General features: G+C 39.3%; 1 protein-coding gene across 11 annotated transcripts in view; it reads left to right on the top strand.

Annotated features, from left to right (window-relative positions):
* Positions 1-26927, top strand: part of LDB2 (LIM domain binding 2) — a 382561-nt gene that overhangs the window by 288292 nt on the left and 67342 nt on the right. For all 11 annotated transcript variants that reach the window (XM_032633518.1, XM_032633519.1, XM_032633516.1 and 8 more), the window contains exons 3-5: positions 13475-13647; positions 20731-20853; positions 23536-23619. In XM_032633518.1, the coding sequence (XP_032489409.1) occupies positions 13475-13647; positions 20731-20853; positions 23536-23619 (380 nt within the window). The remainder of the gene's footprint in view (positions 1-13474; positions 13648-20730; positions 20854-23535; positions 23620-26927) is intronic.

Below are 26927 nucleotides of genomic sequence, written 5' to 3'. Positions count from 1 at the left end.
GGGATTCAAGTTCAGGCCGGGTGGCTCCAGGTCCACGCTCTTGACCCCATGGCCCACTCCAGGGAAGAGATCAGGGCTAGTGAGGCCTGGGAACAACAAGGCCAGGAGGGTCCCTGAGCCTTTTCGTCAGTTCTTAATAGTGACAGAGGAGAAAGAGGGGAGTGAGAGAGAAGCCAGAGCTGTGTGCATCAAGATGCAGTGGACCTGCTCCAGCTCCTGTGGTCCAGGAGACGTCTGGAACCCTCATCTCCCGGTAAGATGGCACCTCTCCTCTTGGAGGTGATGGAGTGCAGACAGAGGCCAGAAGTGTCGTTTCATCCTGGGAGGTGAAGCCACAGTCCCCTCGCTGCAAGAGGATGGGCAGCTTCAGGGAAAGAGCTATTGGATAATGGTAGAAAGTGAGGGTTTTTAGCTGTTTAACCCATGAGGGACATTAGCCCCATGCTGGTAATTGGGTACCAAGGCTCAGACCCATCCCAGAACCCACAGAATGCCCAGAAGCTGCCTTATCTTGCCTAAATCCTCTGATTTTTCTGAAAATCTGCACACAGCATGTCAGATTCCAACAGCTGGCACCCATGTGGTTTTACCAGACCTGGGTAGGTACAGTTGAGCTGTTAAGTCCTGCTGCCAGAAAGCCTATGCAACATTGAATTCACTGTCAGAATCGCTGTTCCTTTCCTTGTAGACACAATCTAAGGGTCAGAAGCACAGCCCCCAGTGGACTTCGGTGGAATGTGAAGCTGACCCTTTTACTGCTTCTCATTTCCAAGGATTTTTACTTCCCTGTAAAATGCCCCTGGAATGCTGACTTGCAGATGGTGTCTTTCTTCCTTTCTTCTTTCCTCCCTTCCTTCCTTCCTTCCTTCCTTCCTTTCTTTTTCTTTCTTTCTCCCTTCCCTTCCCTTCCAGCCCCTTCAAACTAAGTAGTCTCAGATGAGATGCTTTTTTACTTGTAAAACTCAAAATTAACTTTAATCCCAAAACGAATCTGTTAAAATGACTAGCCTCTGATCCTTAATTATCTGGACTAGAATATTCAGATATAAAAATTCCCTATATGGGACCCTAAAACCTTTTTTTCTTCTTCTTGTGGTTTTGGTTCTCCAGCCCTGAGTTTTGAAAGTGGCTTTACCTCTGTATGAGAAACCCATGTGTATACATAACCAGTTTGGGGTTGGCAGCCTGTCTAAACAGACATGCTAAGTCCACCTCCATCCATTTGCCAAATGTCTCTTAAGTAGCTATTTATGTCACGAATGCGCTGTGATACTGAGATGATTGAGAAATGTTCCCTGCCTTCAGGGAATCACAGTCACTGATGGAAAGACAATAAAATGAATGAGTCCAGTACTGCAGTGTAAGCCATACAGTCTGTGCACACACAGTGTTATGGGAGCAATGACATGCATTAAATGCTTAGCAGAGTCAGTGCTAAGCACTTTGCATGCATGATGTTATTAATACCTGTTCACTGAATTCGTGACTATTCTATCCCCATTTGACAGATGAAGACAGTGGGGTGTAAAGAGCATAAATCGTTTGTTCAAGGTCACGAAGTGAATAAATGAACTTTCACTGCAGCATCCAATTTTAAAATCACTTTAAGAATACCAAGGAGATGAGAAAACCATAATTCAAAAAGAGTCATGTACCACAATGTTCACTGCAGCTCTCTTTACAATAGCCAGGACATGGAAGCAACCTAAGTGTCCATCAACAGATGAATGGATAAAGAAGATGTGGCACATATAAACAATGGAATATTACTCAGTCATAAAAAGAAACAAAGCTGAGTTATTTGTAGTGAGGTGGATGGACCTAGAGTCTGTCATACAGAGTGAAGTAAGTCAGAAAGAGAAAAACAAATACTGTATGCTAACACATATATATGGAATCTAAAAAAAAAAAAGAATGGACTTGAAGACACGGGGAGGGGGAAGGGTAAGCTGTGACAAAGCGAGAGAGTGGCATGGACATATATACACTACCAAATGTAAAATAGATAGCTAGTGGGAAGCAGCCGCATAGCACAGGGAGATCAGCTCGGTGCTTTGTGACCACCTAGAGGGGTGGAATGGGGAGGGTGGGAGGAAGGCGCGGGAGGGAGGAGATATAGGGATATATGTATATGTATAGCTGATTCACTTTGTTACACAGCAGAAACTAACACTTTTGTAAAAACTAACACCATTGTAAAACAATTATACTGCAATAAAGTTTTTTTTTTAAAAAAAGAATACCAAGGAGAGAAGTGGAAAACTCGGAGGGAAAAAGGGATTCACCACCACAGGATATGGTGCTTTAGCTAAAATTTGAGGATGCCTAAGACCTGGGATGAAACAGAAGAGGGAGGACTACAATATCCCAGGCAAAGGATGCCGCGTGAGCAAAGGTTTCGAGGTGTGCTGAGCACGGAAGCACTAAGGGAGCGGGTGAGGTTGAAATGGAGCTGGGAGGATGGTGGGTACAGCCAGTTTATTATTTTAATTCTACAAACCTTTCCTGCGACTTCAAAATCCACTTTAAAGGGTCATGTTTTATTAGCTTCTATTTTAGTGACCACTTAACACCTTACAGGGAACGTCTTGTATCATATCCAGCCCTGGGAGAGGGCCCAGTTTTATCCACGTTTGCCTCTGTCTCTGCAGAGAGGAAATCATCTCTTTTGCATCTCTTGGCATTGCTAAAGGTTGCTGAGTCCTGGTTTCGATTAAGTTTGAAATCACACACATATGTCTGTTTCTCAGGCAACATTTCTTTAACCCAGATGAATTGTGCTGATATTAAAACACAAAATTGAATGACTTGTGGTGTCTCCATGGGTTTGAGTTTGAGAAGGCCCAATAAATCATATTGAAATAATTTCATAAGAATTCTTGATGTTTGGCACCTTTGAAAAATCAAGGAATGGAATTTTTTCGCTTCTCTAGTCAGGAGTAGTTTGTTTTTGTTTTTGTTTTTTCCTTTAGTCAAGTGAAGTGGTTTTGGGTAAAAAGATCCAGAAAATGGCAAACCATCTGAAAATGTCAGATGTGGATGGTTCACTTGGAGCAGTAACCCCCATGAGCTGGAAGTCTGTAATTAATTACTTAATTTCATCATCTACATGTAGAGAAAGTTTTGCATACTTTAGGGCTGCCACTTTATAAGGGACATACTTTGTGATCTAAATGGCAAAAAATGCAAAAGTTAACACTGTTCATTGCTGGTGAAGTTGTGGGTAAAACATGTACTATCAGGGCAGGTGGGGGAGTAAATTGATCACAGCATGTGAAGGGTGATTACTGGTACTTAGTTAAATAAAATATACTTTTTTTCCCTTTTCAGTGTCTGTCCTTTTGGAAAAAGTTGGAAAACACTCTCTATGCCCCTCAACAAGGGAATGTTTAAATAATGAGTGAAACAGCTGTATTCTAGAATACAATCCAGTGATTAAAACCAAGCAATGCCTAATCATCTAATCTAATCAATTAGATGTCTTAGTCTTAGAACTCAAAGATGTATTATTGAGTGAAAAAAGACAAGTTCCATATAGATAGATTTATTATATAACTTTTATGTAAAACAAATAGAACAAAACAAAAAGCATGCACATAAAATGACATGTGTTATCTATGTGGACATACAAATGGAGATAAATGTATAATTTAAATATTTACAAGACTACATAACATACTGATAACAAAGGTGACCTGGGGAGGGGTGAAGGCACTGACATTGGTGGGTACAGGGTTGTCAGGGAAACTTTAGACTCCTGATAATTGTATTAGTTAACCCTAGCTTCTTCAACAAATAAAACTCGATATCTCAAAGTCCAAATGGGTTTTCCCAGTATGTGGCAGCTCTCCTCCTGGTGGTAATCCAGGCTCCTCCCATCTCCTGGCTACTCCACCCATGGCGAGTGGGTGTCCACGGAATCCTCTGCTGGGTCTTCAATATCTGGCTGTTAGAGGTAGGAAACAGCTTGCCAATTACATGTAGAATGATTTTACTCGTCATTTCTGAAAGTTGAATATGCCTCGATGTCAGCTTGGTGGAAAAAAAATGAAAACAATGAGAACGTCCACTGGGCATTGGTTACAACTCCGTCACAAGGCAGCACCCCACTGAAAGGCAGTTTAAGAAATGAGGTCTACTCTATGCCTAGAAAAAGAAATCAGATCTAGTGAACAGTTAGTGAGTCTCTGCAGCAGTACCGTATTAATTTTTTGCATGTGTATTACTTACGTAATTAAAAAGTTAATAAAAATTAAATTCAGGCATAGAAATAAACAAAGATTGGTTGATTAAAAACAATAATCAGGGCTTCCCTGGTGGCGCAGTGGTTGAGAGTCCGCCTGCCGATGCAGGGGACACGGGTTCGTGCCTTGGTCCAGGAAGATCCCACGTGCCGCGGAGCGGCTGGGCCCGTGAGCCATGGCCACTGAGCCAGTGCGTCCGGAGCCTGTGCTCCGCGACGGGAGAGACCACAACAGTGAGAGGCCCACGTACCACAAAAAAAAAAAAGAAAAAAACCCAATAATCATTCTACTTTACCTCATCCTGGCCCCAAGTAGCCACGCAGCTTTCTTCTCTAGTCATCAGACTTTTCTGCTGTAAAATGAGGATGTGGAATATAATCATGAATAACCTTATTACATTTATTAAATAATTGTTAGTGTTTTGTAATATATTTTCCCACATATGTTAAGTGTTATTCATAATCACTAATCAGGAGCTAATCAGTATCACCATGAGTTAAATTCATTCCTACTCAAATCAGAGAAACATGCTAAACATATTCCTTTTTTAATAGTATTTTTGAAATATGGAACTAGCTAGAGCTGCATTTTGAGATTTTCAGAGACCCATTGGGATTAGAAAATGCTATGGGAGTCACTGGACTAAACCTGAGGTCTTCTCTGGCTCTATCATTCTAATTTAGTAGCTAGGCTAGTGCCTCATATAGAGCACTGCTTTCATGGGTATTTGTTAAAGAAATTAGTGAAATCATAAGTTGAATTTATGCAAAAATTTATTTAAAAATATATGTGTGCATGTGTGCACAAGAGACAGGTTTATACCGAGTACAAAAATTATTCGGTAATTGAAAATATGTTAATAGATAGCTTTCTAAAGGAACTCAGACAATCAACTCAACAGTGAGAAGGCATTTGATCAAATTAAACATCCATCAGGATTAAAAAGGACAAAATCATGAAAGCAAGATGTAGAAAAAGAATTTGTTTTTCTTTCCGTAATAAGTAATATGATCAGATCTCAAATCAACATAGAGTACTTTCCTAATCCTAGAGGAAATTCTCAAAAAAATTAGGGAAAAAAAAAAGAAAGCCTACTACTTTCCTCATTATTTAACACTTTTATTCTCAATGAGCTGTTCTAACTAGTGTAATAAGATGAGAAATTAATGGTATAAATATATTTGAAAGAAGGAAATACATGGATTTCTTCACCTAGAAAACTCAAAAAAAATCTTCTAAAGAACTATTAAAATAGTAGGAGCATTCAAGTGTCAGTGTTCCAAATAGAAATATAATGAAAAAAATTATATTAACCATTCAGCATAACTAAAATATTCAAGCATTGTTAGCTATTTACCTATGGAAAGCTACAGAATGATTTTGAGGTAGAAATAAAGATTTAAACAAGTGGACAAACATTTCATGTTCCTGTACGGGAGGATTGGGTATTTTAAAGATGTCAACCCTTTTTTAGCAAATTCAATTTAATTTAAACCAACCTCCTTCCAATTTTTCCTGTGGGGGAGGGAGGGACGGGGGGACTTGACAAAATTATCTTAAGGTTCATCTTGAAGAATAAACAGTATAATTATGAAAATGTTGAAATAAAAATAATAGCGAGGGCAGAAATAAATCTACCAGATGTAAACTACATTATAAAGTTTGGATAACTGAAAGAATATTGTACTGTCATAAGGAAGGAATGAGAGAACATTATGTAATGGAGTAGTTCATCCAGACAAGCTCTTCTAAGGTATAAATATTTAAGATCTGACGAAAGCAGCAGCCCAAATCATGGGAAATGCACATATGCTCCTTGACACATGCTGTCTGTCCCCTGAGCCAGGACTACTCTCTTCCCCCTGGTCCCCTGTGTCTGATTGATGTCTTTTCATCCTTTAGCTTAGGTCTTTCTCTGACACCTCACTCTCTCCCCATCAACCCTGCACCATGTCCATGAGGCATCAGTAACTAGAGCGTGGACTTATTCTGAAAGTCAGTAAAGGATTTCAATTTCATACTTAGAGGGTACTGATTCATGGTAAGAGGTCCAGCCATGGCTGTGGACCTCACCTGCAGAATGTTATTATCAGTGCTTTGGATAAAGGGATAAAGAAACTTTGCCCCTCATGAGAGGCACACAAGTGAGAGAAACACCCTGTGGTAGAGCTGAAAAAATCGGGATCCAAAATTATCTGATTATGCCAAGGCACTGGTTGAATTACACGAAAGGAAATGAAGTAAGGATTACAAGTAAGTTCTTAGAACTTGGAACACGTAAATCCATTCATTCGGCAAATATGTACGGGTCCTAAATGTGTGTCAGGTGATGGATAAACAGTGGAAAACAAGAACAAACCATGGCACACATCTCATTTGTCCTTAATTAATGAATTAATAGCTCTAACAATTGCTTGATCAGAAGCTCCCTAAGAGTGGGATGGGGTTTATCACAGTCATCGCTGTTTCTCCAGCACATATGTGAGGTGGTGTGGCAGAAGTCTTTTGGTAGAAAATGGAAGAAAAATGCCTATTAGATTTCTGGGAGGATCAAAAAATTTTGTGGCGTTTTGGAACCATGTTGACAGATGGATGACACATTTAAAAACAGTACCTTCATCAGATCATGATACATTTAAAAACAGAGTAGGTCCATCTGATCACATCACTGGCTGAAGCCTTCCAGTGCTATCTCATTGCACTAAGATTGACATGTCAGCCCTTTGCCGTGGCCGAGAAGGGTCCAGATAATCTGACCCCACCTCCTTCTCTGAGCTCATCTGTCACCTCACTCTCTTTGCCTGTGGTCCTTCCACACTGCATGCTTTCTGATACTAGGACACACCAAGCACCTTCAATTCTAGCTTATTCCTCTCTTAAGGCCGTTGTCCTTGCTGGTCCCTGGGCCTGGACCTTTCTACTGCCAGATGCTCACATGGCCCGTTCAGTCCAGACTCAGCTCCATCAACACCTCCCCACTGCAGCCTTGCAGACCAGCCAATCTAAACTAGACTACCTTCCTTCACTACCAGCTTTATTCTGTCTTCCCACTTGTCTGCTATTTATCTCCATCACCTAAAACAAAGCCAGGCCCCGTAGCAGGTACTTTATAAACATATACTGAATGAAAGAATCTTTGAAATAGCAAGAAAGAAGATACTTAAATCAGACTGCTTTGCTTGAGAAAAGAAGTAAAAGGTATGTTAGAATGAAATAATGTTAATTTATGGAAGCAAAATGAATTTGGTTTGTTTTCCCTTCATTGAGACAAAAGGAACCTGCCTTGAACCTGTATCACCCCTAACAAAGTTCAAGCACGTCTTATTTCCATTGTTTTGACTATTTATAATGGTTATTTATAGTAAATGAAAAACATCAATATTGTTTATTTCACTACTAGGCGCATTTCCATTTACATGCTAGCATAATGCGTTTACTAATTTCTGAATACAGGTAAGTCGAAAGTTGAATGAATCTTCGTGTTTATTATGTAGTAGAATTTTTAATTCATTATGCAGTGGTATTTCAGTGTTAGAATTTCCTTTTGGATTTCTGAGGTACTGCAGCTTTAGAACAACTGTATAAAACTAAGCCAGTTTATCCAGTATCTTGTTTATGAAAAATCGTTTAAAAATCAGAGTTACCACTTGTTTTATTATAATTGACTTTGCCTAATTAAAAGCACAAATGCGTTGTGTGGTTATATGGTTTTCTCTTTCCAATGAGGTAGAAAATCTTTAGTTAAATAATTGTCAAGAGTTAAGTGGTACTAATATATTGTTAGTTATAAGCATTCTTCTTATTCCCCATTTTAATTGGGGTCCTCAACCTCTTACATTTTTTTTGAAGTGAATTTTCTTTGAAAGATGAAATTACAGGCATTTAGAATATAAGCGATGGCCCCAAATCAAAGGTCTTAACATTGGACAGTGGTTTCTCAAAGGTCTTGGAGAACTTCAGAGCGCTTAAGATCTAAACATCAGAACTGCAGTTTGGTAAGAGTATTTACCAAGATCTTAGAGTCACACCTAATAAACTACCAGAGAGTCAGAGATTCTCCAGACAAGGAGCAATTGTCACACTGATTTCCCTAGAAGTATGTGAGTATGCTTGTTTTACCACAACCTCATCAGGTTTATGTTTTAGTCTTTTTATTACTATTTTAATATGTATCGTGCTTTGATTACTAGTTTGAACATTTTCCCATATGATCATTTTCTTCTTGCAATTTCTTTCATGTGAATTCCTTATAAACACCCTTAAGAGTTTAAGAAAAAGTTTCATAATTATTGATAGAGACAAAATGCTCCAAAAGGCAGATGTACAGTAGTTTATATCGTCTCAATGATTAAGAGTTCCCAATGAATCCATTTGGTTTCTAAATGGGGGAAGAAATCAGCTAATATCGACAAGTATCCTGTAGATACCTTAATGTCTACAAGTAACACCTACAAGAAAAGATAGAAGCTAGATCCTGCCTCCATAGCGCCATCAGCCCTATGCAAGAACTTCTGGGGAGCGGTGCCGGTGCTTAGGGACAAGACAGAACAACAAAGAAAAACTTCCCAAGGAACTGGAATTCAGAGCTCAAAATCCAAATTAGCTAAGGATAAAGTGTTAGCTATTCAGGACTAATAAAGTTTACCTACACAGTAGAGCATTATTTAAACATTCTTTATACATATTTCAGGCTCCTGAATAATTTAATCTGTGACTTTCTTTTCTGTTTCATAAGCACATGGATAAATAACATTACCGTATTCCACTCACCTAATGTCACAGAAAATCTTTCCATTCTCTCTTACTCGCCATACTTTCCAATTTTTGGAGCACTGACCTAAATGTGTTAGAAAAATAGAATCAATTTAATAATCTATTAGAATCTTAATCTCTTTTCAAGTATATTTGAAAGATACGATCCCTTTCGTGGAGGCACAGTGTAGATTTATACATATCAATATTTAAATTATTTTTAGTTCCAGGGACTAAAGTATAAATGTAAAGCTTAGGTGCAGTTTATGAGCGTGACAGTCTAAAACTTAAATAGATCTAGAATTGGTGTGGCTGATGAGTTAGGAGACCATGGGGTCTAAATCTGAAATGTTCACTGATTTAAAGTCATTTAAATTAGGCTGTGCAGTGTGGTTGCATAATTTATTAAAAGGACATTTTAATCTTCTTGGTGCTTCAAAAATAATAAAATTGTATATCGAATTCAGGATTCAGAAGAAAATGGCAAAGAGTTCAAAATCATAACCTATTTTTAACTTTAACTATTTTCACATTGCATTATAAATACTTAGATATTTTGTTATTAGAAATGAGGTATAAAGACAAGGACAAAAATCTATCTTTGTGTTTCCAGCACTTGCCAAAGAGCTTTACACCTACTCTGGGTTCAGTGAATGTTTATGGAAGAGATCAGTGAATGAGCTAGAGGGATTTCCTCAAGCACATGCAATTTTTTTTTTTTTTTGGTTGTTTGTCCCATTCACTGTACATTATCTATATGTTGCACCGTGTGTGTGTGTGTGTGTGTGTGTGTGTTGTATTTTTGACTATACTCCCTTGCAGAACAGAAGCTCTTTAAAGATAATCTTTATGGTAGACAGAGTAATAACCTCCCAGAGATGTCCCTGGTACCTATGAATATGTTACCTTACATGGCAAAAGGAACTTTGCATATCCAATTAAATGAAAGACCTTGAGATGGGAGATTATCTTGGATTATTTGGGTGGGCCCGGTACAATCACAAGGGTCCTTAAAAGCTGAAAAGGGAGGCAGAAGAGGAAGTGAAAGTGAGGCCGTGAGGATTCCATCCACCATTGCTGACTTTGAAGATGGAGGAGGGGGTCACAGCAAAGGAGGAGAGACAGCCTGTAGGTGCTAGAAAAGCAAGAAAATTGATCTTGTACAGAGAAATGCAACCCTGCTGACACCTTGATTTTGGCCCAGCAAGACCCATGTCAGATTGTCAAACTATAAGGCAAATAAATGATAGATGATAGATAGATAGATGATAGGTAGATTTTAAGCCACTAAGTTTGTAGTAATTTGTTACAGCAATAATAAAAAACTAATAGTCTCTGACAACACCTTTTTCTCATCACTTCCTCCTTATTTTATGTGTGTTCACGCCTCCATTCCATGCTGGAACAGGACAACATTAATCAGGATTCTTCTGTTTGCAAATCACAGAAAGCTAACACATGCTCAAGCAAAAAAAGGAGGGGGATGGTATATCTCCCATAAGTGGGACCTCCAAGGGATTGAGTTGGCTTCATTCCCAGCTAAGACAAGGCCCAAATCAGTCCACAAAGACTCTTGGTCTCTCTGATTTGCTTTCCTCTATATGCAAGCTTCAGCATTTCTACAGTTCATATGCTTTTAGTGGCAAAACTGCCCTCTTTCTTTCAGGAAAGGATTCTAATTTGCCCGTCTCTGTAGCGTAGGAGGTTGAAAGTGTGCTATGGTTATCCATCGCTACACTTAAAAATGCCCCAAGACTTATTGGCTTAAAATACAAACATTTCTTTTATTTACTCATGATTCTGCAATTTGGGCAAAGTCTGTGGAAGGCAGCTCATTTCTGATCTGTGTGAAACCAGCTTGAGGCAACTCATTTGGGGCTCAAGGATCCACTTCCAAAATGGCTTCACTCATGCAAGCTGGTGCTGGCTGTCGGCTGGATGCTCAGCTGGGGTTGTTGTCTGGAAAACACAGTTCCCCTTCATGTGGCTGCTCCACATGGCTAGGTTGAGCGTCTCACAGGATGTCAGTTTTCGAATAGTTGTACTTTGTACATAGCAGCGGGGTTTTCCCCCAAGCACAAAGTGGAAGCTTCTAGGCCTTCTTAACTTTTGGCCCCAATAGACACACAAGGTCGCTTGCACTACATTCTGTTAATTAAAGCAGATCACAGGGCTCGGTCCAGATTTGAAAAGAGGAGACTACATACACAAGATCATGAATTCCATTGTTGTGGCTGGTTGGGGCCATCAGAGTAGCACTCTACCACAATGGATAACAGAGCTTTATGAGTGATGGTCCAAGTAAGACCATTCGTTTCCAAAAAAATGGTACAGGCAGTCCCACAAAGGAAACAGGACTGAAAACAAACCTCAGGTATCCATAACAATCATTTCCCTCAGTGCTTGAAAGTATTCCATGAAGCAAAGCTGAATCTCCCTCTACGTCTATTGACTATACAAGCTTGTACATTTCCTGGAGTTGGAGACATGATTAAAAATTTAGAGTTAAGGAATTAACCAACTTTTTTCCCATTTGACTTTTCTTAAACTATGAATGAAAATAATGATATCATAGAGCAAACACTACTAAAAAGAAATTAAATTGTGCAGGATTCATGAATAAACTATAATGTAGGCTAATCCAATGATGTTTATTTGCAATAACCTTTTTAATGTGACAATTCCTTGGATATTGTAGTAAAATATTTTCACCCTACGTGTATATTTTTATGGTTTGTGTTTATTTTCCACAGTATAGATCCCAAAATGTCAAATTACTAGAGCTGATTTATGGTAATTAGTTTTAAGTTAGAATATTTGAAATGCATTTAATTAATTTTAGCTGTTTAGCAAAGTACAACAAGGTTTTTTGCATTAACAAAGTTTTCTTTATAATATATCAGCTATGCATATGTTTAAGGATATGATGGACTCAGATTACTCTTATCTGAATTTTATATTTAACAAATAAACATGCACTGTTGGGGATTAGTCAGTGTTTAGAAAATGTATGTATAAGGATTATTTAGGCTGAAATTGCCAAAGATCCTGGAATATTTAGCACACACTTGTTGATTGATTTCACTGCAGTAAATATGAAGCAATAACAACTATATAAATTATTCAGAGACTAGTCATCCACATCGGGATTCTTTAGAGATCACTTCAGAAAACAGTTTGGCAGGGTATTCTTTTTATAGTTTTTTCTTTTTTTTTTTGAAAATCCATGTACAAAAGAGATATAGATCCATACAAAATGGATAAATACTGATGCTTTTAAAATGAAATTAAATATTTTTAAACATTCAAGTGAAAATTGCATGGTTTTTCCTACTAAAGCTCTCTTGCGTAATTTATTTATCTTCAGTATTATTTTTGTCTTTCAGGAAGCCTTATATAGTGAACGTAAGAGATTTATTAAAAACCTTCAATCGCTTGAGAGTGCTTTAGTACTTTTCCTCAAAATCTGCACATAGGCAAAATTCCTGATATTATGAGTTGGGATTTTCAGTGTAAGAGGATTTAAAATCTCTGCTAAAGCACGGGCTTGTTAGCTGTTTCTAAGCGTCATATATCAGAGGGACCCAGCTACTTACCAATCGCTCAAACTAAAATGGGGCAGGACAGGACACGTGGAATGAAAGAGACCAATTTAGACCAAGTGGAAGGTATCAAGTTCTCTGAAAATGGCCCTTTTATTCTGGAAAGATATTTTATTCAACTCCAGAAGCGGAGAGAGTAATCAGCACTTACATAGGTATGGATCTCTTTGTACATACAGATACAGATCACTTTTTAAAGATTTCCCTTCATTAAAGCAATTCGAGACATAGTGTTGGAAAGTGTTTTAGTGGTTGGGTGTTTGCAGATTTGAAGTTAGAGACCCCAGTTATCTACTTATAAATCATGTGACTTTGAAACATTCCTAAAAACTTTTTCTTTTGTAATAACCTTTTTGGGTCTCAGTCCCCAATTCTCTTGGGGTTGTGCTAAAGATCCAATGAGTGAAGGCCAAAATACTTCACGTACCGCAAAGCATTACATTATCAAAATTTATATCATTATGACTACTACTACCAATAATAAAACATGATTGGGTAACTGGTCTGCAAACAATCCATTGAAAAATCCAGGTGAATTGGATATGTTTTATTTTTTGAAAAGATTTTAACTTAGAGAATACACATGAGGTCCAAAGTAGTCAGTACATTTGCCCCCCTTATGTTTAAAGTATTAACTCTTACATTACTGACTTTTGATGGACACTGAATCTGGAAAGATGACTGTATACATTTTTCCTGAATATTAGGGATTTTATTTTATTAACTGAAACCCAGAAGGAACATGGTGGGTAATAAAGAGAAATTTGCCTCCTGGTATGATTTGTATCCAGTTGGAAGTCTGGCAATGGTGTGGGGCATATGAGACCATCTGGATATTCTTGTTAATGGTTTATTTCTCTGTTGTTTCTCTCCCAGCTATCGGCAGGACCCTCATCCCCCGTTACTTTAGCACTGTGTTTGAAGGAGGAGTGACTGACCTGTATTACATTCTCAAACACTCAAAAGAATCCTACCACAACTCATCCATCACAGTGGACTGCGACCAGTGTGCGATGGTCACCCAGCACGGGAAGCCCATGTTTACCAAGGTACAGGGCGGGCTCGGCAACAAGCCTTGTTCTTCTTTGGGTGCACTGAAGCATAGTAATTATGGTTGTCTTCTGGAACTTTAACCTGACTTCTCACATCTCAGACGCTTTCAGCACTGTGAGGTCATCGTTTTTGTTTGTAACATGGCAAGACCCTATGGTGAACCCTGTTCTAAGGTGTGTGCATGTGATACAGATCCCAGGCAAGTCAAACGTGATAGACCCTCAAGACTAAGAGAAGAGAGTTTTGGCTGCCTATCAAACTTAGGCTGCTAAATTAGAATTTTGGTGTTTTTTAAAAATTGAGATATAATTGACATTTAACAGTGTATTAGTTTTAAGTATACGAAATAATGATTCGATATATGTATATATTGTGAGATGATTACCACAATAAGTTTAGTTAACATCCATCACTACACATAGTTACAGTTCTTGCGGTGAAGACTTTTAAGATCCACTCTCTTAGTATCTTTCAAATATATAATGCTTGAAAGATACTAAGTATTGTTCACTATAGTCCATGATGTTGTATATTACGTAGAATTTTGGTTTTTATACAAAGGGTCTTCTACAACTAAAAGAACACTCTCCTATTACTGTGAGGTCAGTATGTGTGTTTTGTTACTAAAATTAAACAATTTTTAAAGCTAAATTCAAATATTAACAAGCAGGGGAAAGAAATCAACAAACCATAGCTCAACTAGCCATAATCTTTAAGGAACACAAAAACATAAAAATGTAAATGGAACACTATAGACAATCCCCTTATATCTTCTCCCAAGGAGAAAAATTAGTAAGAATAAATATTTAGTCAAAGAATCTGGCGAACGGAAGTTTATTTTAATGAACACTAGTTCATTGCATTTTGACTAAGATTCAATGTGAAACTAATTTGTAATATCTACGATAGCAGCTATCTCTTTTAGTTGAAACACAAATGACAACCCACTCTTAGTTAAGAGAAGTTGGATTATCAGGGTTAATTGCAGAAGCCCAATTATAAAACTGAAGATGTGTTTGTTACTTATGCACCATTTTGTGGAAAGAGTAGCTATAAAATGTTTATTATTTAAAGTATTCTTTGATTTTGGTGCGATTTAACCTTTCCGGTGCCCACGAGGGAGTAAAACAACCAAAGAAAATGCTTATAAAATGCTTATAAGCAAAGGAAATGCTTATAAAATGCAAAAGCAAATCATTAAATGCCATTGAGTTTATGGTATCTTGATTTTTGTCAATAGACATTTTAAATGTGGAAGAGGAGATGGGTTTTTCCCTTTCTTCCTTTTTAACAGTTGAGCAGAGAGGAAAGTTCCCACTGCATGTGAAAGTCCATGCTGGAAAGAGCGTCTTGCTGTGTGGAAAGGAATGATCACCTAGATGATGGTTTACTCTGTCTGTGGCTCACCTATTTTCGGAGATACAAAACATTTACATCACCTTGCGGATACCTGAGCCATTTCTAGCATTACAAAGTCTGAGCACTGCAGAGAAAGCCTTTTTCCTGTTGCTTCATTATCGTTTGTGTAGGCTTACTGTTACTTTTAGGTCATTCAAGAAAAACACACCAATTCCTTATGCTTTCAGGGAAAAAAGAAATCCGTGATATGTAAATAAAACTTTCCCATAATGAAGGAGCTACTTCCAAAGCCTGTAGCCGCTGAAAATAAAAATGCATGTTGAACTAGCGCTTTTATCTATTTCCTCAATTTCTTTCTTTCTCAGACCAAAACTTTTGCAGAAATGAGCACCGTCAGTTGTTCCGAAGATATAGTGCTGTACATTCTGGACTGGTTTTAGATCAAAAAGAATCCAGTTCTTTCGATGACTTGATAAAGTGCTTTTTTCATTCAAATTAAGAAACTAAGGCTTTCCTCTGTTGCATTCTCCCCTATCCTGGAGCACTCCCCTCTCAGATGGTACTCACCTCCCAGACGGGACAATCTCCTGAACTCAGCTCTCTTGGTCTCAAGCTTTCATTATTTAGATCACCCATCTGACCCTACTCCACAGCAATATATTTGCCAACTCCTGTAATGAATATTTCTATACTGTGGTGAAAAATATCCCTTTCTGGGAAATGTAGCTTAGCTGTGTGGACTTCGTCCAGATGCTAATTATTCACATTTATTTTTAGAAAATTCCAAAGCATTCATTTTTTTTTTCCTCTTTTTTTTTTTTGCTCCTTGGCGATTATTATACTACCCAAAGAATCTTTCCAATTTTTCTTTTGTTCTTATATTAATTAAAAATAAGTCATCTTTATGTAATAAAATAATATGGCTATTTAGTAGAAAACAGGGGGCTAATGACATTTCAGTATCACAAAGCAAAATAGTTTGGAATTTTTTAAAGGGGAGCCTGCTATTAGTACATGGCATCACTTAGCGCATTATGTGAGGCACTATCACGTTGTTCTAATTTAGAATATCAATAAGCTCTAATTCTCCAAATAGCATTTGACCCAGCATTTCTTAGTTGCTTTTATGAAAATGTGGTCAACTTGGTGAATCAAAAATCAGCTGCAGTCCTAATCAACAGTAATATTTAATATTCTCAGGACCATAGTGCATGTTTTGCAATTTCCTGATCCTAGGAACATTATAGATTATGGATAAATATGTAATTAGAGTTTTTAAACACACATTATGAAGCCTTTCTTTTCTGAATTCAATTTCGAATCAAACTGGAAACAAGGCTTAATAATCAGAAGAGCAGTCACCAAGGTTTTCAGAGTCAAAGACCCCTTGAATTGTATTTGAGGGTGTGAATTCAGATAGTGAAAGAACTCCTCTCTGGGGTACATATTGGGTTATTTTGGGGGCTCACAAACTGGAACCATAATTATAGCCTTTACTGGACACCATATCACTTCTGTAAACATAGGTTTATGTTTTTTTCTGATCTCAATTATTGATTATGAAATTATTTACTACTGCAGAAAAGTACCATGGAAATACCAACCAGTTTTCCAATATGAATCCTCATTCATGTCTTTGACAGTTAGTTCATCATTCTTACCTTAGCCTGTACACCATGTTACCACGTTATACTACAGGATTTATACATTTACGCTCTTATCCTGACTCTAACCAAATTACTATAATATCAATGATTGTATTGCTCTAATAAATGTATATATATATATATTGACATATGCATTTACATATGCAGCAACTCGAAGTAAAACGCAATGAGCTTTTTGCAACGGTTAATCTAAAAGCAGTAGTCCAGGGCTTCCCTGGTGGCGCAGTGGTTAAGAATCCGCCTGCCAGTGCAGGGGACACGGGTTCGAGCCCTGGTCCGGGAAGATCCCACATGCCGCGGGGCAACTGGGCCCGTGAGCCACAACTACTGAGCCTGCGCTCCACAACGAGAGGCCGCGACAGTGAGAGGCCCGCGCACCGCGATGAAGAGTGGGCCCTGCTCGCTGCAACTAGCGAAAGCCCTCGCATAGAAACGAAGACCCAACACAGCCAAAAATAAATAAATAAATAAATGTTTAAAAGCAGTAGTCCATGCATGCTGTTCAAAGCATAAAGGCCAAGAAAATTAAATGAACACCCCCACCTAAAAAGTACATTGTATTTCATAAAAGCTACATGAGAATCATTTTATTATACAACTACATGGTCAGTATTGCTTTACAATTAGTCAAAGAAAGAAAAGGGTTAAAAAGCTACCGGTTAGTTTGAGAAATGTTCTTTTTTAGTTCTCTTGTTCCTGGCCTAGTCTCAAGCTAGCACGTGATCCGCTGAACGCCTGCCAGCCTCTTTCTTGTTGATCCTCCAGAGACCATCTGTGCTGGGGGCATTGATTAGAGTGTGTCTGCTGGGATTACATCTTTTCTGTTGCCATGCCAACTAATCAGCTGATTTTGGTTACCACAGAAACAAAATGTCAGAGCTCACAGTACGGTAACATGAATTCAGCACAACAGAAAATGTTTTCTTAATTGGGGACCCTTTTGATTTTGGATTCCAAGTGAAAGGCAGCTTTTTTTAAAAAAGGCCAACTTTAGATAAAAGCTACATTAATTGTATTGATTACAAGGAATGCACAGAATTTTTCTGAAAAGAGAAAACATTAATTCGCCTTCATAAGTTATGACCATTTTTTTTTTTTACAATTTCCAAACAAGGAATATATACATTTTTTTTTTTTCTTAAGTGCCTCTATTCCGTTTGCTGGTTGTTGCATATAAAATAAATCACAAAGCCTTCAGTTTCCTTTAACCTCCATGATGGGAGCAGGGGTTGGAGAGACTGCATAGGGCTTGGGTGGAGGCTGTGGATAGAATTACTTGGGGAAGATTAGCAGTGACCAAATTATCTTCCATCTTTTCGTTCAAGGAAGTCAGTCATTTAATTTCCCTTAAAGAAAACACCCAACACAATCAACTTAGATTCAAGTCTCAGGATTCCTCTTTTGCACATCCTATGCCTTGGATAAAGGTGATTCCTTGGTTTTGGCTGAGAAAGGAGGAGTCCAAGGCTGTTGAGATGTTCCCTTTTGTAGGCCCACAGCAGTTTGGCTGCATGAAGAGTCCTCAGCTGGTTTGCTGTGTCACAGTAAACAAAAAACACAGTTTAACTTGACCTTAGAGCTGCTCCAATTGAGTAATTCATCAGACGAACTCCATCCAGGCCTTCCCTTTATGAAATTCTATTCCAGTAGAAGTAAACTGCCTTGGGTTTATGGTTCATAAACACAAAACAAACAGATTAGATAATAAAAAAGGGTGACATTTAACTGGGCTAATATTTGTTTAAACAGCCAATAATCCTCCCTCTTTAAAAGAAAAGGATTGTAGCATCCAAATATCCCTTCCCTGTCCTGTATTGTCAATACATTTCTCTGTCACTGTCTGGCTGCAGTTACCCCCCCTTTGTGAAAGCCTCCACTGCAGGTGGCTTCTGTCATGTTAACACTCCAGGGGGAATTGCGTGTCTTAATCTCCATGCAACTCTTTTGAAAACCTTATTAAATTAATTCTGATGCTGATGAGGCTCTAGAGGAGTGAGGTGGGGACGCTGAAGTCTTCCCCAATTTCACTGTGCTTGACTCTCATGGCAAAGTTGCCAAACATGAGGCTCTGAAGACCGCTCAGCCAAGGAGTTTTGGGGCAAAGAGCCCAATGCCTGAAATTACCCACAGATTCTGCTAATTGGCTCTGAGTTAGAGGTCTTCACCCAGATTATCAATAATTATCTGACAGTGCTTCTGAGACCTTTGATAAAATGAAGATGGCAGACGTTATTAGCATCTTTCTTAAGTGGTGCCCTATCAACACATTACTAATTCTCCTGCACTGGTATTTCACTTGTTTAAAGAAAATATTACCTTAAATTAGAGAGAATAGAAATCACCTAACCCAGTGCCTAGGACATAGTTGCAACTCAATAAATGGTGGCTTTTTGTATTAAATTCCCAAAGAAGGAAGTGATTATTAATATTTCATAAAAGGTTGATATAAATTGCTAATTATCTTCATGGACTATAGTTTTAGAAATGATCATTTTCCCTATTCAGTTGATTGCTTTTTTTTTTTAATGTGTAGTGCAGTGATTTCCAAAATTTTGTTCTTTTCTCAGTCTAAGAAATCTTTCTTCGAAAAGGCTTGATCAGAAGTCCAATATTTAAAACAGATAAAACTGAAGCTGTTCTGGTTGAGTCTAGAAAGTGAGTGGGAATCTCAGCATCCAGGTGGAGGCTAAGTTTTTCCCAGCAAAGGCCCTGAGACACTGCTCAAACCCCCCGTCCCCCCCGCAGGTCTCAGATAAGACATAACAACCTGTGGTCTAGGGTTCTGTGTTCTTTGGTTACATGTCTTTCATCTTTAAACTATCACTTACTGGCAGGTACAATACTAGGCAATCTATATACACAATTTCATTTAATATACTTTCCCAACAGTCCTACCTAAGGATATTATTATCCTCATTTTACAGATGAGGAAACTGAAACTTAAGGAATTTATTTGTTTTTCCCGAAGTTGCAAAATAAGTGAAAAATAGAGTCAGGATTTGGATTTAGGACTTTCTGATGCCAAAGCCTCCATCCATTATTTTCTACTGCTTCTCTAAGGTAAACATGGACTGAATAATGAGCTGTAATTGTTTAATTACAACTGAACCAATATTATGCCTCCACTTCCTATCTTATATAGTTGAGATGGAATGAGTGCCATGAGACTACCCAGCATTTTCTTTCATTTCAAAGTCATTAACAGTGAAAAGAAAGGCAAATAAAATAAGAACTACATGCCTAAAATCATCTGAGTTTCAAAAGAAGATAAAAATGCTACCCTGTCACTGATCACTCTATCAAGGGGTTCCTGAGCCTCAGAAACCCTGTCTCATTAATAATATATTTTTTTCTTAAATTAATTTGGCTCCCCCAAAGCCTGGCCCTTTCTGCAAGCAGAATTTGTCATGGCTGTTAGGATGTGATTCAAGGAATATATTCTAAATGTGCCTCTATTTTCCACGTGTCACTAACGAATACCCACAGCCTTGGGTTAAGCGTTGCCCTCTGGCATTTCTCTTTGGAAGTGAAAACTTTCTCTGGTTGGGCAACCTTGTAGAAACTCATACGTAAGCAGGAATACTTTTATTAGATACTTTCTCCCAGAGTAGCATAACCAAGATTAGAACAGAGTTCAGACTCCTATGGTAGAAGCATAATGAAAGTGGAGAAAAAAGGAGGTGAAAGAGTACCAATTTTGTGGGGGACACACTGTGTGCCAGGAGTTTTTGACATATCATTGCTATAAGATGGGTTTTGTCTGTATATTTATAAATGAAGAAATGGGGGCTCCTGGAGTTTCAGTAGTAACTAGTCGAGTTACCTTTAGCTAATGGCTAGTGAGCAGCTGTGCTGTCTTTTGACCCCACTGATTCCATATCTTACACCTGTCTTGGTTCTCCTTGGATACATCACCCGTGTCACATTTTTGTCAAGATCCAGCACCGCCCAAGGGGAGTCAGGGAGACCACGCTGAGTGGCTGACCCGTGAGTTACAAAAATGTGGTGATCACAAAGTACCTAATCACTGAGTCCATTGTTTGTTGCTTCCAGGTGTGTACAGAAGGCAGACTGATCTTGGAGTTCACCTTTGATGATCTCATGAGAATAAAAACATGGCACTTTACCATTAGACAATACAGAGAGTTAGTCCCAAGAAGCATTCTTGCCATGCATGTAAGTAACTTAATTTCTATTTTACTACCTTCCTTTCATCCCCTCATTTTACTCAGAAAGGAGAAGCCCCTCTTTCTCACCGTGAAAGAACTCCCAGAGTCTTCACACTTTAGGTAATTAACTCTAAATTATGAGTTTTTCCCCCAGCCATTTTCATCCACAGGCCCCTTTCCCCCTCCTTTGTTTCTGAGTTTGGTGCATTGTGAGCCTTTTTAAAAAATAATTTATTATTTTAAACTCCAAATTGAGGTTACCTCAATAAACAGTTTGTACTTTTCTTAAATTCCATGCAGTCATTATCACGTACTGCTCTGCCTGGGCTAATAAACCTGTTATGTATAAATGGGCAGAGAAATAGAACAAAGAGTAAGAAAAACAGTTGCCAGTTTTGATTAGAACCATGCGACAAGACTTGGGGCTCACATACCTCAGATCCGTGTCTGTGCCCTTCCTAACCACAGCGCTGGGAAGCAGCAGAACACCTGGGGTCCTCTTGGTCGCATTTGGCCATAAATCACATCAAATTTATTGAGCACAAATGAGGTGCAAGGGTGGATTTGATGGCAATCTAGAGAGATTTTTAAAGGTAAGACTTGGTAGGAACTCATCAGGTCAGTCCCTTAAGAAGGAGTCATATAGCATCAAATTAAATAAATCCCTCTTCCAGAATGCGCGATGCAGCAGTTTCTGCGAAAATGCTTTGGAACAAAATCAGACTGAATGAGCCTGATTTTTAAGACCCTGTACAATGAAAAGAGAATACAGTCACAGTAGTGAGCGTTTACTGGGTGTTTGATACGTAGGGCCTGTGCTAAGCATTTTGGACACCTTATATTTAGTCCCTACAGTAACTCGAAGAGGTGAATTGTTATTACTCCTATTTTCGAAGTAAGGAAATGGAGGCTCAGATAGGTTTAATAAGTTGTCCAATGCCTTTCAGCCCAAAAGGGACAAATCAAGATTTCGATTAAGCAGGTTCTGACTCTAACACCCACGCTGATAAGCTGTCTGTCTCCCCACTGTCCATACACAGGCCGTCTCCCCAGGCTTTTGTCCTCAACACCCTCCTCCCATCTGGTTTGTCCAACCTCTACCCTTTCCATCGACCCTGTGCTTTCTGCTGTACACTTGAGTGCTGTACACTTGAGTGCTACATTCTTTTTGCCCATCCATGCCCAAGTCCTCCTCAATTTTCAAAGCCCAGTTCACATTCTCCTCTCTCCTCGAAGCAGCAGTCTGGAAGAGCCATTCTTATTAGTCTCAAAATAGACGGAGAAGCAGCAGGGTAGAGTAGTGGTCAGGAGCCTGGGCCTGAGAACACACGGGTTTGAATCCCTGTTCCTGTGTGACCTTGGGCAAGTGGCATGACATCTCTGTTCTTCCAGTCCCTCATCTATAAAATGGGTATAGTAATAGAGCCAGCCTCAGAGGACTGGTTTGAAAATTAAGAGTTAATGCACATAAACACTTAGGCCAGTGCCTGGTACATAATAGGACCTCTGCAAGTATTGGTGATTGGCTATCAGCAACAATGGCCATGACGAAAGCAAAAATATCCTTCCATGGGTTTATTATCGTCCTGTCTTCCAACTGCAATGTGAGCTCCTTGAGGTCGACCACAACTATCTGATGCGTAGCTACAGAACCAGCTCTTCCTGGAACCTGGAAAGGCTTCAATAAACACCAGCTCCCTGTCCACAAAGGATCCCCTTTCCAGAAATTGACATGAAAAGTGACAAGCTCTGACTGTTTCTCCTGCATTTTATTTATATACACAAAGCCAGTTGGTTGTATCACTGTGAGGAAAATTAAAGTAAAACAAAAAAAAAAGAATAAATTAAGGTGTTGGTATAACCTAGATGGTCTCATGAATGCAGATGTGGAGACAAAGGGATGTTTACTTAAGACTTCCTCTGTTTAGCAACAGTTTATATCAATTAAAAAAGAAGAAAAGACAAACAGAAAGAAAGAGCATCAACTAAGAGACACTTTACATTGGAATCCAGAAAGAATTTTCTTTTTTTTCTGGTCAGACTGAACATTGGGGGTGGCCCACAAAACATTACATCTTTTTTTTCTGTGGCTGATACTTTGGAAAATATTATGCATACCCTTGCAGTCCTGCAGGATGAAAATTGTTGAAGACATCTATTTCTAGCCTTCGCTTAATGGGGAGGAGAGTTAGAATTTTTTAATATATGTGTATATTTCATGGCAGTTGCAAAGTTTTCACATTTAGTCCTCAGCTCCAAGCTGTTGAAAACAACACTGTCACAACACACAGCAAAGGCCAGTCCTAAAGCATGGCTCTGCCAAATCTAGCCCACACCTTCCCTCGGGGCAGGGGGGCGGCAGTGCCAGGGACCTTGGAGGTGTCCTGGCTGGACTTAATGACCCCTCCTCCTGAAGACACAGGGCCTCTCACAGAGGAAGTAAAGTCATTTCTCCCATCTGACTCAGTTTGATTCTTCCCGGCGATGGGTCTTGCACCACTGATCCAAAAGTGTCCTTAAGTGTTATATGCAAGTGTCTTCAAAATGTGAATTAAATTATCTCCAGCAGCCTGCCCCTCTGAGAAAAATTGGCAAGGTGCAGATTGCATTTCTTAGCAGCTGTAGCACAGTCGAGGACTTTGTTGGTACCATCTTACAGGCTAAAATATATGATTTTTTTCCTGTTTAGGCACAAGATCCTCAGGTCCTGGATCAGCTGTCCAAAAACATCACCAGGATGGGGCTAACAAATTTCACCCTCAACTACCTCAGGGTAAGACCAATGGGTTGATTATATTTCCTGTTGGGTTTGAATTTAGAGGTTTAGATATATCTTGAGCCAAGGAATTAAAATGAGGTAATATAGCACAGTACGTATATCTTTTTAAATTTATTTTATTCAAGTATAGTTGATTTACAGTGTTGTATTAATTTCTACTATACAGCAAAGTGATTCAGTTATACATATATATACATTCTTTTTCATATTCTTTGCCATTATGGTTTATCACAGGATATTGAATATAGTTCCCTGTGTTATACAGTAGGACCTTGTTGTTTATGCATCCTGTATATAATAGTTTGCATCTGCTAATCCCAAACTCCCACTCCACCCCTCCCCCACCCTTGGTAACCACAAGTCTGTTCTCTATGTCTGTGAGTCTGTTTCTGTTTCGTAGAAACAAAATTCATTTATGTCATAGTTTAGATTTCACATATAAGTGATATCGTATGGTATTTGTCTTTCTCTGACTTACTTCACTTAGTATGATAATCTCTAGTTCCATCCGTGTTGCTGCAAATGACATTATTTCATTCTTTTTCATGGCTGCGTAATATTCCATTGCATGCGTGGACCACACCAACATTTGCAAATGTTGATGGACATTTAGGTTGTTTCCTTGTCTTGACAATTGTGGATAGTAGCACAATATGTATGTCTTATGCCACAGTGTGTGTGTGTGTGTGTGTGTGTGTGTGTGTGTGTGTGTGGTCAACAGATGATTGGGTTTAATTAACAAAAAACATCAAACCTAGACTTTGTCAGTGTTGAGCTTCTTCTCTATGTTTGCATGACTCCTGGAATAAGTTATTCACAGGCTAGCAATGTCTCTTTCATAAAATGCTTTGGCACTATGTCCCTTCTGATTGTTTCAAGTTTCCAATGTGCTTTTGTTGAGTTCACAGCCTCTGTGTCTGTACCCAGGGACCAGTCACCTATGAGGAGGCTCAGTGTGCCCTCCAGAGAGAGTCCCTTGAAGAAATTCACCTCGGTGCTATAACAGATATTTATTTCTAAGGCTTCTTAGGGACTCTCTGTGTAACATGTAACAGATTTTCTGGTTTGGATATAAAGTGAATTTTTATTTTAAAAAAATTAAATGTTAGGCAACACTCTCTGCCCACATAACGCTTACAGCCTCCGTATTTGGTCTAACAGGGTAACACATATCACACTGGTTTTTAGTGTGGAATGGCAGTCATCACATTGCAAGTAGAGGATATGGTTTCCTTCATAAAGCAAGCATTGTCTTCCAGAGTCAACACGAAGGCAGTGGCCACAGTCCACATTCCTTTGCCTCTGAGTTGCTGGCTTCCTTCACCGTGATGTAGCAGACCACTTCTCCAGGGCCCAACCCCATCATAATGTTTATGCTATTGTTTCTTTATCCTTAAGTGCAGGTTTGTGAATTTTGTTTTGTATTCACAATCCTCTAAGTACAATCATGTTTCATATATTGAAATGCTGAAATGTCCTGGCCGGACTTCCTCCTCTGTACGTGAAGAATAATTTGGACAAATGTTTCCAAGTCATGCCCTCATTGCAATGTGCCGGGCACTGGGCAAGGTGCTGAAGATTCAAAGACAAAAGTCGTTGCACCTGTTATCAAGAAACGTCCTCCTATGAGAGTCAGACCCATAAAGACAGAACATTATATGCAAAATGGTGAATACCATGATAGAAGTTTCCAGATGAAATTATGGGAGTACAAGATAGACATCTCAGAAGCATCAGTCAGAGAAGGCTTCATGGAAGAGATAATGCCTGTGTAGTGTGTGAAAGAATGAATAAAGTTAAACCAGAGAAAGGAGGAGGAAGGACATTTCCATCAGAGGGAGCAGAAGTTAGGGGATGGAATTCCAAGCAGTCTGTTGATGCTGGGACATGAAGGGAGTTGCCAGGAGAAATGGGAGAGAGAGTTAGTTGGGAGCCAGGTCTTGGAGCAACTGGCTGCCTGGGCTACGGGGCCAGGAGCCTCTGAAAAGATTAACCACGAGGATGGCAGTGTCCCCTTCTTGGGTGAGCGAGAAGAGTCTCTTTCTATTCAGTTTAGATGCCCCAGAGCCCAGTCCAGACGTGGCAAAAGCCAGAGTCAGCTTCACTTCCCACCGCCTCCCCCCCAGCATGCCCGCCACTTTGGCAGCCCTGAGCCAGGGCGTTCTCCACTAAACAGCCCCCTGGTTCCTGCTCAGAGGAAAACCAGAGTCTGCCCAGGAGGGTGGATCCAGAGGGGAGTGTTCCCAGCCAAGGTAGCCGAGGCTCCGTTCTCCTAAACCTCCAGGCTCTGCATTAAGAACTGCTCCCCCGTGGGGCTCCTGGCACAGTGGGAGTGGGTAGCGATGTCTGGGCAAGTGAGGGTCTGCAGTGCCGTTCCAGCCACAGGAATTCAGAAGGATGCCCTACACTGCTGGGCATTTCTTCTTGTCAGGAACCAGGAGAAATTTAGTTTAAACCATCTGAACATGCCTCTCCTTAGGCGGATCAAGAATTTTCACACTACGTACCCTCAGCTGACCTCACATAGGAATCTGGGACTTTGGAGTCTATCCTAGACTTGGTCGCTAACTCTCTGCTGAGATCTTGGACAGATCCTTTGTTACATCTTTTAGCTGCGTTTAACACAGAGAAATAAAGGCTGAATTTCCCGGCCCCCGCCCCTAGTTGCTCTTATTGTCATCAGTGAAACTGTGGCCTTCACCCTGGGGTAAGCAAGGCAGTTCTCTGCTTCCAGCCCATGAAGAGTGAGGACATCACAGCTGCAGAGGGGGAATGACACAGGACACCGTGTATGGTTTGGGGCAATAGAGAGTAGCATTTCCAAGGCTACCATCTGAAGTAGCGGTAGCTGCAGGCTCTGCTATATGTACACGTCCTGATGTAGCTGGATGTCACAATGGCCCACGTGCACCAGTACCTTCCCCACAAGAGAGCTGGCACAGATGGTGTAAGTAAAGTCAGTCACCCAGCTTTAAGCCCCCAAGTGGCAGAACCAGGACTTGAACTCTAGAATCTATGTGTTTCATGGCAAAACTGCTGCCTTTCTAGTAAGAAAGTAGAATGATAGTTTTTTTTTTTAATTTTTGTATTGAGGTATAGTTGATTTACAATGTTGTGTTAGTTTCAGGTGTACAGCAAAGTGATTCATATATATATATGTATATGCACACATATATATTCTTTTCCAGATTCTTGTTTATAGATTATTACAAGATATTGAATATAGTTCCCTGTGATAGACAGTAGGTCCTTGTTGTTTATTTTATATACAATAGTGTGGATCTGTTAATCCCAAACTTCTA

The sequence above is a fragment of the Phocoena sinus genome, chromosome 5, assembly GCF_008692025.1.
Source record: "Phocoena sinus isolate mPhoSin1 chromosome 5, mPhoSin1.pri, whole genome shotgun sequence".
Classification (NCBI taxonomy): domain Eukaryota; kingdom Metazoa; phylum Chordata; class Mammalia; order Artiodactyla; family Phocoenidae; genus Phocoena; species Phocoena sinus.
The sequence above is the reverse complement of the archived record's forward strand: the minus strand, read 5'-3'. Positions and strand labels throughout refer to the sequence as shown.